The sequence below is a fragment of the Humulus lupulus genome, chromosome 8 (assembly GCF_963169125.1).
Source record: "Humulus lupulus chromosome 8, drHumLupu1.1, whole genome shotgun sequence".
Classification (NCBI taxonomy): domain Eukaryota; kingdom Viridiplantae; phylum Streptophyta; class Magnoliopsida; order Rosales; family Cannabaceae; genus Humulus; species Humulus lupulus.
The window spans coordinates 77,376,853-77,392,014 of NC_084800.1; the positions used below are offsets into that span (position 1 = coordinate 77,376,853).

Consider the following 15,162-nt stretch of genomic DNA (forward strand, 5'->3'; position numbering starts at 1 on the left):
ATATCAAAAACATACTAAACAAACAAGATCATGAACTAAGACAAAACCAGTCTATGACCTTAGACAAAAACAAAATAGGAAAATACAACTCAAAGCCTCAGAACAGATGACAAGCAGCTTTGGATTGAGCAGTGGCGATGGCTGAATAGGCAGATTGGCTCAATAAATGGAGAGAGCAAGAGGCCAAGGGTGTTACAAAATTTAATTAATAAAATATCATCAAATTTAATCATTATAAGGATTTCAGAAAAAAGAAAGTAATATGAATTTTTATGGGCATTTACAACACTTGGTTAGCAACATATATTAAAAACACACGAGCACACCAAGTCTCATAATCGCCAACATAAACTAATCATACTTATTATTCAAATATCATTGGCAAAATATCTAAAAAAACACATAAATCTTCAAAATAGATCATAAACCATACTCCAAAGCGATTAAAAAATAGACCAGACACACAAATCTCTTACACTTATCCTCATAATACCAACCAATAAGCTAAAAATCAGATTCAAAACATGTTTATATACACATTGTTTATTATTAGAAAGACTCTTCAAATAGATACAAACAAAGATATTTCACAACAACATAATAACAAGCTTTTCAAAATATATCATAAATAATACTGAAACAAATTGACAAGTCATATTCAAACTTGTATAAATCTCACAATAATTAAACTCAAAATTCCAACTAACAAACTTTAAATGGAACAAAGAAGATAAACACAGAATAGTAAGAAACTATATGAGATCGATCTAAGATAACCACAACAAAATTAAACCAAATTCGAGCCTTTTCTTAATATCAATATGAAACATAATACCAATTCTTAGTTTGTTTGCATAAACTTTAAGCTTCTGTTTCAGTGTGACTAACTTCCAACTCAGAAAAACTACTAATAGGCAATAAGTACACTTATTCTTGAACATCATAGGCAAAAAAAAAAAAAAAAAAGTAACAATGAAATAAATTGTAAAACACACTCCAATTGGATTAAAAAATAGATCGAAAATTTCATTTATGCTTTAGAAAAACACTTGAGATTAATGCAAAACTTTGGAAACATAGCAGCAAATAAATAAATAGAATAAGTGCTTAACTATTAAAAAAAAATCATCCTTAGTCAATTTCTTCAACTATAATATGAAATCAAAACTTCTATACCTTAAAATTAATATAAAATCTGAAACATGAATAAAGAAATTGTGTCTTCAATATGCATAAATATATCAATATCTTAAACAAAGTCCTGAGAAACCAAATATCCAAATATGAAAACAAATTTCAGAAACAAAGTACCCAACCCGCTAAACATCTAAATCTGAGTACAGGAACAAAGAACTAGATTCACCAATGTATTAAACTTATCAAACTAATCTATTCATATCTTATACTCACATCAAAACCAAACTAACTTCTTATTGAGAGTAAAAGGCAAAGTCTGAATGAACAGATCATGCTTGAATGCACATAGAACAAACCATACAAATAAATAGCAAGCTGAAAAGCAAGTTGTAAACCAAACTAGACCATACAAGCAAACAGAGAAAAATACACAAAATTCTTAACACACTTAAAGACTAAACACACATTGCAAATAACAATCAAAGGGCCTCAAAACAATGCACCATCATTAATCCTTCAGAACATTGGGGATTTAATCAAAATGAATCATAACAATATACCTAAAAGGAAACCTACCGACAATATGAAACTCAAAGCCACCAAACCACCGAGCCAACAATCTGAAACGCACAACGACATAGCCAAGTGTATCAAAAATTTATACCACCCAAGCAAGCAAACCGATAACAATCTCTATATGGCGCCCCTGTCAAAACCGAACAACAATCTCAATATATGGTGCCCCTGTCAAAACCGAATAACAATCACAATAAGGATAAAACAAAACAAAGGATAACAACCATTAATTTAAACACAATTTAAACAAAACCATACCCATAGAAAAAATCGAAACCAGGAAGTCGTTTCAGGGACTGAGACGAAGATTCGAAAATTCAGAGAAGGGAGTTAGCGATTCAAAGATGGAGGTGTCAATAGGGGCTAAGACAACTTGACAATGGAGGCAAATATTCAGATTTGGAGGCGGTGGCAGTAGCTAAGAGTACTCATCAGAGCGAGGCGGCAACCACTTTTCTGGGTTTCACATAATGAAGACTGAAGAAACACAAATAGAGAAAGCACCAACCCGATTCCACAGAGAGATGATCCAGAGATATTGTAGTAGAGGATGAAGGGATTAAGCCGAGTGAGGAGTAGAGGATGAAGGGATGAAGGGATGGCAGATCGACCATCTCGTATGGAATAAAGAAGAGATGAGAGTGCTGCTGAAGAGAAAAGACAAGAGGGTTAGGGCTAAAGAATGAAGAGATGTGCGGCGTGAGGATAGGGTTAGAGAGATAGATGTATTAGGTTTATAAATTATAAACCTTAAATAAAATAATTAAATATTAATTTTTTTTAAATAAATAAATAATATTATTAGTGCCACATATACATCCACATGTATCTCTTATTTGACATGTCAGTTTATTTAATACACCTCAGCAAACACATCATCACTTAAAAATTTTATATGTAAAATTTATGTTAAAACTGGAGGGAAAAATAAGCGGTAGTGATAAAAAAATTTCCCTCCAAACTTATTCGTAGGTAAACTCATTACCTACCATTACTAATGGTAGGTAATGGTATTTTTTATATCCTTGCACTATATCCATAAGAATTACCTACTAATAATCAGTTACAATAAATAAGCGTAGGTAAAAGATATCTTTAGCTACTAATAAATATATGTAGGTAACAAATATGTAGGTAAAGGAGATTTGTTGTAGTGGATGATCATCAATTTGAATTTTGAATATAAAATTAAAATTTGAAATATGGTTGTGATCTTTTTCGTAAAAATATAATACCATATTTTGTGGAATGATTTATTTTAATTAAATAAATAAAAGAAAAATGCAATACACTCTGTCATGCATGTAAGATAGTACTGATAAAGTATCAATATTATTTTTCTTTTATTTATTTATTTAATTATTAATTTGAAAATAGATTTTTTCAAATTTGATAAGTTAGATATTACCTAAATCAATTCCTATCATCATTATGACTATATTACTATTATTATTATGAATAATAAGGTAATATATAATCTCTAATATATATTATGTGAAAAGAAGAAAAAAGTGAGTAGTGATTCAGAAAAAGTTTCAGAATTTGTCAGACAAGAAATTGTCATATTCTTCTATTATTCTAACATTTCTCAAGCCATAATCTAAGTTCTCATGTGTTGAGATAGACTTGTGATTTCTAAATTATAAATATTTGCTCTCTATGTGCCCACACACATCTTGAGGTGTAGAGAACACTCTGGAAGACTGTAGTCTGAGTACTCAAAGCGTTGGATGGAAGATCATTATATATACGAAAAGACTCAAGGACACTTGATAGGCTTCAAGAGGTAAATATTTCTGTTCTTGAATATTTGTATAGATGTGCATATGATATATATATAAGTATGTGTATAATTATTTATATATTGCCTGATTAATGATATTGCATATTAATGGTTCATATTTCTATGTTTTATTGAACATATAAATTGTTTATATGATAGATGAATTTTTTTTATTGTTTATAAACTAGGTCCACCATGCCAATTCGCTATGCACTCTAATTATTTTTCCAACATAGAGGTCTTCAAAGTTTTTCAAAAACAGGTTGAAAGAACTCTAAATTTCAAAATAAAACCTCTTCAAACTGATTGGGGAGGTGAATATAGAGCCTTTGAGCCATATTTCAATTCTTAAATTTAGACACCCATGTCCTCATAAACACCAACAAAATGGTAAGGCCAAAAGAACACATAGGAAAATTGTAGAAACTGGTCTCACCCTCTTAGCTCACTCAGGGATGCCTCAAAGATTTTGGTGGGAAGCTTTCTGTTGACGGTGAGAACTCGTCAACGATATAAGGTTGGAAAACTCAAAGCATATTATAAAAACTAGGTAGATAGAATTTATGAAAAGCTTGAAAAAGAAGAGTGTAGAATAGTAACAATGGAGGAAAACACGTATATTGCTTAACTGCTTGTGTATACAATAAATTTTCCAACCCCTTAGTTTGAGGGGTGGAAACCTATTTATAGGCGGGCTCTAATGGCCCCTGATACAGGGTGGTCCCAAGGGATAAGAACGTGTGTCAGGGTAGTGGTGTAGTGGGGCGTGGTATGGTACATGGCCAGGGGTATACAGATCATGTCACCGCTTCTCGTACTAAGTCGTACCACCACTACTTGTCGGATACGGATGTCAGGGCCACACCTCTGACCTCTTCAGTCCAATACGTTCTATACCCATACATGATGGTTGTTCTTGTTCCTCCAAGATATGTCTTGGCTCCAAGTTGGGTTTGGAAGACAATGGCCTTGCGAGGCGATCTCCAGGGTCGACTCGTGAGGGGTCTCTAATGGTCTCACCTACAAGGGCAAGATGCGAGTGCGTCTCGCATGGTCTCGCGAGGCTTCGCGGCATGATGCGAGGAATAGTGAGACAGTCCTCTCGCAGGGCCACATAGGCGAATGGGCTCTCATGGTCATGTGAGGCATCCCACGGGGCCACCTAGGAGAGACACGATGGGGTCTCACATAAGGATAGTCTCACATAGCGAGGGGGATGCGAGGGTGTCTCGCATGGTCTCGTGAGGCTTTGCGACATGATGCAAGGAATGATGAGACATGCGTCTTGCGGGGCCACATAGGCGAAGGGGCTCTCATTGTCATGCGAGGCATCCCACGAGGCCACCTAGGAGAGATGTGAGGGGATCTCGCATAAGGACAGCCTCGCATAGCGAGGCCCTTGAGTCCGTCGTGGCCTTTGTGTAGGGGATGCGAGGGGATCTCGCATGGTCTCACGAGGCTTTGCGACATGACGCGAGGAATGGCGAGACAGGCATCTCGCGGGGCCATATAGGCGAAGGAGCTCTCATGGTTATGCGAGGCATCCCACAAGGCCATTGAGGAGAGATGCGAGGGGGTCTCACATAAGGATAGCCTCGCATAGCGAGTCCATTAAGTCTGTCACTACCTTTGAATAGGGACGGCCTCGCATAGCGAGGCCCTTAGGTCCCTTGTGGCCTTTGAATATGGACAACCTTTCATAGCGAGGCCCTTAGGCGTAGCATGGTTGAAATTTGCGGCTTTGTGTGTGATGCTTTATGGGATAATTTTCCCATATTCACACTTTCCAAACTTCTACATTTCTCATCAATCATCTCCCTACACCAATTTTGCACAACAAATAACCAATACAAAAATTGTTCAGTCTAACACCAAATTACAAGTTCCTCAAAGCTTTTGGGTGTGCTTGCTACCTTCATTTAAGACCTTACAACACCAATAAGCTCCAATTTTGATCAGTCAAATGTGTTTTCATTGGCTATAGTTCTAGCCACAAAGGCGATCTTTGCTTGCATCCCTCGGGTAGAGTTTACATCACTAGTAGTGTTGCTTTTGATGAACACGAGTTTCCCTTTTTGACTGGTTTTAACTATCAAACTCAGTAGACTGGCTCAACCATCTCGCCTAGTCAATATCCTCAATGGCTTCCTTACCTCCCAACTATGACCTTTGAACATGGGAAAGGAGCAGTGATTGATGATGTTGACCGTTGTCCTGCTTTACCTGCATCAACTTTTTCTTCTAGCCAAAGTCCAGCCGCTAGTTTGGATAAAACTCCAAGCCTTTCAGCCCCACCAAACTCATCATCTCACAGTCCCATTATTCACCATAATTTACCACCTTCCCCACCACCTCAACCACCGGCTCTGTTACCCAAAAGCTAAGTCTAAATGACTCAACCTCTTTTGAACAACCTAGGTTTTATAGAGGTGTAATAAGAGCTTTGTAGTACCTCACGTTGAGTCAACCAGACATAAAATTTGTTGTAAATAAGCTCAGCCAATTCATGCACGACCCTACTCAATGACATTGGCTAGCATGCAAACAACTATTGAGATATCTCAAAGTACTATCGAACAAGGACTTATGTTCACACCAACCAAGCAACTTAATTTGGAATGTTACAGTGATGCCGACTGGGCACAGTCCCTTGACGACAGAAAGTCCACAACGGGCTATTGAATTTATCTTGGAGGCAACCTTATCAACTGGTGCTCACGAAAACAAAAAGATGTGGCAAGATCATCAATCGAGGCTGAGTATCGAGCCTTGTCTCAAACAGCCACTGAAGTTGCATGGCTTAAAACCTTGTTCACTGAGCTAGCACTCAAGAACTCTCTTCCAGCAGTCATATGGTGTGATAATAATGGTGCTAAGAAACTCTCCTCCAATCCAATCTTTCACAATAGAACCAAGCACATTGAAGTAGATGTACATTATATCAAAGACTTGGTTGAACATAACATTGTTAACATACGATACATACCAACCAGTCAGCAGTGTAGAGTCTAAGGACTTTACTTAGCTAGTTAGATAGTAAAAATTGTAGTATTTTTATGACTGTGGATTTTGGTTCAGACCGGGATTTAATTGGACACTCGTAGTAACACTTGTAGATTTTCTAAGTTTAATCTATAGTTTAAGAATATTAATTTTAACCTAAGGTTTGATTAATATGACTGATATTGATGGTGATATTTATTATATTATAAGGTTTAGATAGACCCAATAAGATAGTAACACTTGTCATATGTATGTTTAATGATAATTTAGTATTTTTGAGGAATAAGTTTATTACGATTAATGTTTGAATATCCTAGGGTCTGTCAGCAACTTTGAAATTGTTAGAGGACTTAGTCAAGGCTGTTTACTCAATTCAAATTAGTCTGAAAATGTGCAATTTCGTGTTTAAATATTCAGTGTATGCCGATATATCACAGCTATAGGGGGCGATATATCATAATACAGGAATACGAAAAACACGTAACTTCGCACGATCACCTCGACGAGCTGAGGGCATACTGGCCCAGGCGATATATCGCCTACTAGAGGAAATATATCGGCTCCTTTGATAGATTTTTGAATGTTTTTTTAAAACGTTCTCATTTTAATCTTTAACCTCTTGATAAGTCCAGCATCTTTCTGACCGAGTCTTCAGCCTCTGCTGAACGATAATTCAAATATTTTTCACTTAAAAAGCCATTATTTTATTCAAGTTAAATGAAGATATTTTCATTCTTGAACTCTATAAATAGGACCTATTACCCAGCCATTTATTCATTCATCAAGCTAAGTTCAGAGGCTGCAAGCTGCTAGGTTATTTTTGAGTGCTTAAACACTTGGGTTGGGGATTATAAGCTTAATCATTATAAGCTTACCAAACACTTGGGAAGTAAGGTTTATAGCACATTTCAGTTCAAGATTTAGATCGGTCATAGAAGCATTCAAGGTATTCCAAACTCTAGTTCATTTTGGTGTTGTTTTCCTTAAGTTCTTATAGTTTTCTACTCAACATCCTAACTTTATTCTTTATTCTTGGTTAGGAAATCTAAGATCTTGAACATAAGGTTCTTGGTAAGTATCTTTCGATGGTATAGTTCTTTTATTATTTCCATCCCTTTTTCTTTAAGTATACTCACCTCTCTTTGATGGTTTTTAGGAGTGTCCCAAAATCCCAAACCTGTTCACATATCCTGGTATTTTTTTGGTAAGGAAAATAGGATAGGATATTATATGTTATGCTATATGTTATCTTATGATTTATGTGTTATGTTAACTTATGATTTATGTGTTATGTTATGTATGTTGTAGACTTGGGCATATGACTTGTATAACTAACAAGCCCCAATAAATTTATGGGCATATGACTTGCTTAGCTAGCAAGCCCCACAAATCTAATGGGCATATGACTTGTTTAGTTTACGAGCCCCAAGTAATAATGGCCATTATAGTATGTGTGACATATGTTTATGATATGTTTTATTATATGTTGCGTTACGAATTTTATGCATATGGTTTACGTGTTAGGTTTTCCTTGCTGGGCATTAGGCTCACTCCTTTATGTTTATATGTGCAGGAAAATAGCTTTGGTGGCAGGAAAGGTTCTTGGAAGCTTGGGGTTGTTGATAACTTTAGGAATTAGAGTTATTTTATGCGCTTAAACTTGTAATTTTATCAAGAAAGAGTGGGTTAGAGTGTTTTATAGAGTCTTTATCTTTGTTTTGTCAAATATTAAAATATAATAAAATAATATTATATACTAGTATTTAGCTGGAAAAATATATCCTTAAGTGTGAAATTCTTATTTTGGCAGGTGGTGGTGGAATTTTGGTCATTTGGAAAGAGATTTAAGTGTTAAATGGTTTCTGCAGGAGGAAATGCTGCAACATTTCAGCAGCATGACGTAATGCCAGCTAGCCTGTTTGGATGACCCACGTGGACACCACTTACCAGCTCACTTTGGGGATTATTTAAACTGGGCTGCTTGATAAAGAGAAGAGATTATTGGGCTTCATTTGGCCTTGGACCCATTTATGGTAAAGGGGGCAAAAAGACAAAAAAAGGAATTAAAAGGAGGAGAAAAAAAGAGGCCCATGTGACATATGAGGGAAGGGGTGACGTAGACCAAAAGGTATCATCTTTTCCAATTAGGGATACACAGCTGAAGACAGAAAAGAAGCCCAGCCGCCTGTGCAAGAAATACCTCCATTTTGGGCAGCCATTAAAGGAGGAAAGAAGGGAAGAGAGAGGATTGGAAGGAAGAAGACAAAAAGAGAAGGGTTATTAGGGGGACACTCCTTACTAATCTTGGCTTGTTTTTTCTCTCCATTCTATCTTGGAATTTAATTATTTCTTGCATTTATTTTGATTATGGATGATTACCAGCTGGGTTATTTTGTGTTCAAAGTTATGAACTAACTCTCTTAAAGTTAGGGTAATTAAGGAACCTTGTTATGCAATTGTGAACTTTGCTATTGATGCTTAATGCTAATTGAAGTTTATTCATTCAAGTAATTTCCATGCTTAATATTTACTATTGCTTGATCACCTTTAGTAAATGATTGAAACAATTAAGATTGCTGAAAATGATTTTAATTATTAGACAAAAGACTTGAATTGTGCATTATTAAATTCTTGGATTTTAATTTTGTGAGGGTATAGACATATATCTTTGCCTTGCATAATCTAATAGAATTGGTGCTTGATAGGAATTTCTCGAAATTAAATTAACTTAGACATAAGTAATTTAATTAGAGAGTTAAACCCATTTGATGTCGACAGAAACTTGGGGACTGGATGAGAATTCTGGATTAATAAACTGTCAGGAATGCCACAACATTTTCATAGCATTGCTTCCAGGAATTGCAAAATAGGGGGAATTAATTATCCTAGCTTACCATTTCATTACTAGCTAATTTACATATTGCATCCCATTAATTTAGACTTTAAATTCAGCTGTTAGTTATTTTTAATTGCATATAAAAAATCAACTTCCACTTCAATTTGAGTTTGGTTCTTTTACTTTTAATCATTTTGCTAAACTTTAATTTCACAATTTTAAGCTTAAAAACAATCCTTGTGGATACGATATTGAGTTCTTATCACCTTATTACTTGTTGACAGTGTACACTTGCACTTAGTATCTATTTTGCACAATAGTTGTGTATTGAGGTGGGATGGAATCGATGGACCGAGCGTTCGATTCGAGGATGAAGTTTCTTTAAATTTTATATGTATTTTCCGCATTTTATTATGTAATCCATTTATTTAAAATTATGTTATGTTTTTATTTTAAAAACAATGGGATCTCATATCCTACTTCAAATCTTATGTAGTTTAACATTTGTTTTACAAGTTTTTAATGAAGATTATGATTATTTCACTTGTAAGTTTTATAAAAAATTAGTGTCTATGTAGAGTAGTCATTAATAGTCCAAAGTGTAAAGTAGTTGTGTCATTACAAGCAGATAGCAAAGATCATGACAAATGCCTTATCCATACCTCATTTTAATTATCTTAAAGACAAGCTTACTGTGATCATTCAACCATAGCCATAGCCAAACTTGAGGGAACGTGTCAAGAATGGTGAATAAAAGATGAGGTTGGATAGGATCCTGAATATTTCAAGGGACGCTCGCATATATTTTTGTTGTAACCAATTGCAAGCTAATGCCAATATTTGTGGGAAATAGTACATACGTGTCAAGCTCTCCCTATTAGAGATATTGTAATTGGTACCGCATTGGGACCACCAATTGTTTGTATATATGAAGAGGCTCTATATACGATTGACAATTTAAGCAATAATACAAATTATTCAGTCCATATTGCTTCTCTCTGTTGTTAACTTTATTACATATTTTAGCCGATTTCTATATTTTTTTTATTATATGTAATTTAATAAACATGTCCTTTAGATATCTGGTTCCTAATATTATGTGCATGCCATTAACCACTGTCTATTGTCTTGAAATTTTGCCTCAATTTTTCTTTCTACTTCATCGTGTCTCCACTAACATAGACTGCTAAGAATTCTGGTCATCATATGACATAAAACTTTAATATATAAATATTTCAATGATGGAATTGAGACAAAGCAAAAAAATAATATTATTATATAGAAAGATGCAAACAAATTAGGAAAAACAACATATAGTTTTTTTTTCTTCATATTTTTATTTTATTACATGTTACATATAATGTACATCATTGTAACTTAGAACATATTAATGATTCCTAAATTCTATTTACAAATTTCAATCCGACATAAGCCACCATAAAACATTCAGGTACACTCTTGAGGGAAAGAGTGTCGAACCTCGCAATAAAAAAGGGGACACCAACACCACAATCATCACCACATTGAGGGACATGCATCACCATCTTATAAGGTGCAAATCTATATATATATATTATATAATACGTACAAATTGAGGGTGTGCGGGTTTGAACCCCAACCTTGAGTTACAAAGCTCAAGGCCCAAGGGGTGATTGGCCAAAAGTAATATAGTTAGGTTATCCCAAAAGTAGTTAACATTGTACATATTAATTTACAAAGAAAAAATTCATTAATCATAATAAAGCCAATAATTGCACGTAAAATATAGATACAATAGTTGATAGATTAAAGCAACGAAATGCAGAAAAATACAAAACAAGAAAATACAATTAATACAAACATCTCTTTAACATGAAACAGAGAAACTTGCGAGCACAATCTAAGTAGATAAACCATAAAAAGGAGCCAAAATCCAATGACTAATTTACGCCCCAAATCCAATAAAGTAAATCCTACTTTTTCATGAAATTCCCAGCTTACCAATTTACTGTCAAGCCACACATAACCGATCTTCAGATCCTTGACTGCCAAATCTTCTGGAATTATTCTCAAATTAGGCATATTCTCAATGCATAATTTCTTGAGATGTGGCATTGTTGTTTTAAGATCAACTCTCAACTTCGTTACTCTCTTTAAAGAAAAAAGTTGAAGAGTTTCAATCTTGGGAAATCCATGGGCACTACAAACCATTTCTGATCCATTGTACGCATTATGCAACCTGAGAAATATTAAGCCAGGCAGGGTCTCTAAGACAGGCATAGGGTCTGTGCTGATGTCAGAGTCCCTCATGGTCAACTTTGTAAGACTTGTTGGAAGAAACTTTAGACTCTGACCATTTGACATCCTTCCATCTATGACCAATTTTTGGAGAATGACACATTTCGACAATGGTTCTAGATTCGAAAATGCACTGGCTGAAAGAAGAGTCATGTGTAAGGACTGAAGCATATCAAAATTGAAATTGGGATATGCAAGGAACAACCTAACATCTTCACAACAAGTGAATTGTACTCCCAAGTTTCGAAGCTTGGTTAGTTCAGATTGTGTGATCTTGTTTTGGAGAAGCAATGGCCCAGATCTTATGTACTTGAGAGTCTGAAGTTCTGTTGGTTTGGAGAGCACATATGTCTGCCAACGAAAGCTATGAGGAAAACATGTATTGAAGGGTAACAAGAGCTGCTTCAAACATGCCAATCTTAAGATCTCAGCTGGTAACTTAACTTCACCGTTGTTACGGAGATTGATTATTCCCAAACTTCGCAAGTTGTCTATTGAATTAGGCAAAATGACTTGTGCAGCATTGCTCAACTCTAAGTACCTCAAGTGAATTAAGTCACTAATTATTGATGGCACGTTACACTTGCGGGTGCCCAGCCTAAACACAATCTTCAAAACTCTTAACAACTTCAAGTTTTTAGCTCTTAAAACTTTGAGAGAAAGACTTACATCGAAACATGTAAGAGAACGTAGATTAGAATGCATTTGTTTTATGTCAAGACTACAGCCGGGATGAACTGCAATCCTACGACTGTGTGTTTGATAAGTTGAAGAAGAACTAGCTGTATTGTTGTTGGTGTTGTTGTTGTTGTTCTCTTCTCGTTGTTGAATAACCTCAGAAAAGTTGTACTCTCGTGCCTTGGAGACGCAAAAATGCCGCATAAGATGGTGCACACGAAATGTTTTGACTCCAACTCCGGTGTAGTCCCTTTTCACGATTTGGATTATGCACCTATCAATTAGCTCTCCCAAGTATTGTTCAGAATTATCTTCCGCTGTTCCTCCTTGTGTTGATTCTGTTATAAGACCTTCCGCGATCAATAGATGAATAAGTTCTTTCTTTGATATCTCTGAATCCTCAGGAAAGTGTCCCAGATACAAAAAACATGGCTTCAAGTAGTAAGGCAAATCATGATAACTTAAGGCCAACATGTCTTCTACTCCTTGATTGTGTCTGTTCAAGTGTGAATTCATATCTCTTTCCACTCTTTGCCATTCTTCATATGAAGATTTTGTTCTTAAAAGGCCTCCAAGTACAACTATGGCAAGTGGTAGTCCTCCACATCTATCGACCATCTTTTTTCCCAAGTGCTCATATTGATGTTGATATGCTCTAATTTGGCCCAAAGCATCACTTGGAAATGCTTTTAGGCGTAAAAGCTTCCAACTCCCTTCAGAAGTTAACAATGGAGGTTCGATTGCAACATCATGTGGATTAGCATAGGATGCTAATTGCATGATACGTGAGGTGAAAACAATCCTACTGCCCCTTTTTCCATTCGGAAAAATCCTACTTAGACAATCCCAGTCGTCTTTTCTCCAAATATCATCTAGCACCAAAAGATACAACTTGTCTCTTAGTTCATCTTTTATGGAAAAAATCAAATCGTCTTCTCTCAAGATGTTCAAAGTCTCTCTTATTCTTTTTCTTTCTTCAAGCATCTCTTCTGGATCATTTCTTGTGCATTGGGACTGAGAGAACCCAACTTGAATCAAGATTTCAGACAGAACATCCTTTAGCACATACTGTTGAGATATAAAGACCCAAGCACAACAATCAAAATGTTGTTTCACAGCATCATCATTGTAGACTTTCTTAGCCAATGTAGTCTTACCTAATAGAGCATTGTAAAACAGAAAAAGATCAACCAAAGAGTAACAAAATATGAATGGTTTCAATATGTTCAATGAACTCAAAAGGTAGCAGCCACAAAACATTGTTTAAATCGTGATACATGAGAAAGAGAAGGAAAAATCGAACACATGCAATTATACGGATCATAAAAGCAATGATCATATATCCATCGTGATTGAATTTATAGTAGAGAAATGCTAAATATATATTAGATTATACTACTTTAGTATCAAATACTAATTAAACTATAGGAGTGTAAAAACAATAGGAAACTCAAAATTTAGAAAAATACATCTTTTTTTTTTTATACAAAAGGCTTCCAATTTTGCATAAATATCAATTTTTTTTCTTGATTCTTATTGTTTCAGGGCCGGCCTCGATGTTAATGCACATTAGAAATTATTAGTGGAATATACACATATTATGCATTAACATAATTAAGTGCAAAAGTGAATCATTTAGTACTCATCTTATAAAATGATCTATGTGGTAATTTATAAATAATGACAACTAAAAAAAATAGAATTAATAGATGGTATATTGTAATGATTTATTGGTAACACTAAAAATTAGATCAATAACAAGCATGCCTATATATTTCAACATAACATACCTATACCACCCATCCCGAAGATGGGAACAACATGATAAAGATGATCATCATTCTCTTCCAACAGTCGAGTCTTTAAAACAATAATGCTACTTTCCATACTAATAACATCATCGTTGTCATCCGGATATGTTCTTCTAGAGCTTCGTTGTCGATCAAGTACACTAGCAGTAGGGTGATCTACAACAAATCCAATACCGTAATTTTGCCTGCTTTTGAAGATGCTTTTTATTCTAGCTTTGATCAAGTCTATTTCTCTTCGAAGCTTTTGAAGAAGAAGAACTTTGATGTAGGAGGACTCGACTCTGACAATGAAGATCTCTATCACATCTTCAATATCATTTGCTACATTGTTGACTTCCACGACCAAGTTTTTGACACTGTCATCGAGTTCTTGTCTACTAAAAGCACTTCTCAGGAAACATTGCATTCGTCGTAACTCGTTCACCAAGTTCTCCACATCATCTTTAACATTAATTAATGAATTTGCTTCGTGTTTGAGTAGATACAATATTCTATTGGCTGCAAGCGATACAACTGCTTCTGTCATTTTTGATAATACCAGAATTTCCACCATTTTTGTTGTTGTTGAACCTGACCTCAGTAATAGAGGGAAATTACTATTCATTATTTGGTGCAACTAAGGGCATAAATGTGTTATACAAATGAAGATATTTTCAAGCTTATTCAGAAAGTAATCTTTTATGTATTTTTTTAAACTCTATTTGTATAAACTTTAATTTTTAATATAATTTAACCGTTAACCTGGTCTTTTAGTATTCTTAAAAGGCATTAGGTGTCCAATAACATATGAGATATCAAACTGTTATTGGTGTAAGAAATAAAGATGAAAATAAATTTTCTGAATGTAATTGTTTGGTATTAGTAGTCAAATTGGAATAAAGAAAATTAATTGCTAAATTACCATATATTACTTTTTAACATTAATATTATCACTCTTTTTTTTATACGTATATCCCTATATATATATATATATATTAAAGGGTATATTACCAATGTATTTTATTTTATTTTGTATTTTTTTTAAATTCTTCAAAAACAAATAAAATAATTGAATTTTATAG

The 15,162-nt window shown here is 34.6% G+C and overlaps 1 protein-coding gene across 1 annotated transcript; it reads right to left on the bottom strand.

The window, feature by feature from the left end:
- Window positions 1-6,270: 6,270 nt before the first annotated feature.
- On the bottom strand, window positions 6,271-14,627 carry LOC133795661 (putative inactive disease susceptibility protein LOV1). Its single transcript, XM_062233116.1, has 3 exons — window positions 14,081-14,627; window positions 11,316-13,447; window positions 6,271-6,393 (listed from the first exon to the last, which is right to left on the bottom strand). The coding sequence occupies exons 1-3, from the start codon at window positions 14,625-14,627 to the stop codon at window positions 6,271-6,273; spliced, it is 2,802 nt and encodes a 933-aa protein (XP_062089100.1).
- Window positions 14,628-15,162: the final 535 nt, after the last annotated feature.

What these genes read in the sequence shown, in the direction of transcription:
- LOC133795661 (XM_062233116.1), bottom strand. Translation starts at nt 14,627, where the DNA reads ATGACAGAAGCAGTTGTATCGCTTGCAGCCAATAGAATATTGTATCTA. An exon ending in CTTCGGGATGGGTGGTATAG is followed by an intron (nt 13,448 to 14,080) that starts GTATGTTATGTT and finishes ATGCTCTATTAG; the next exon opens with GTAAGACTACATTGGCTAAG. An exon ending in TGTGGCTTGACAGTAAATTG is followed by an intron (nt 6,394 to 11,315) that starts GTAAGCTGGGAA and finishes CTATTGTGAAAG; the next exon opens with ATTGGATTGGAGGAGAGTTT.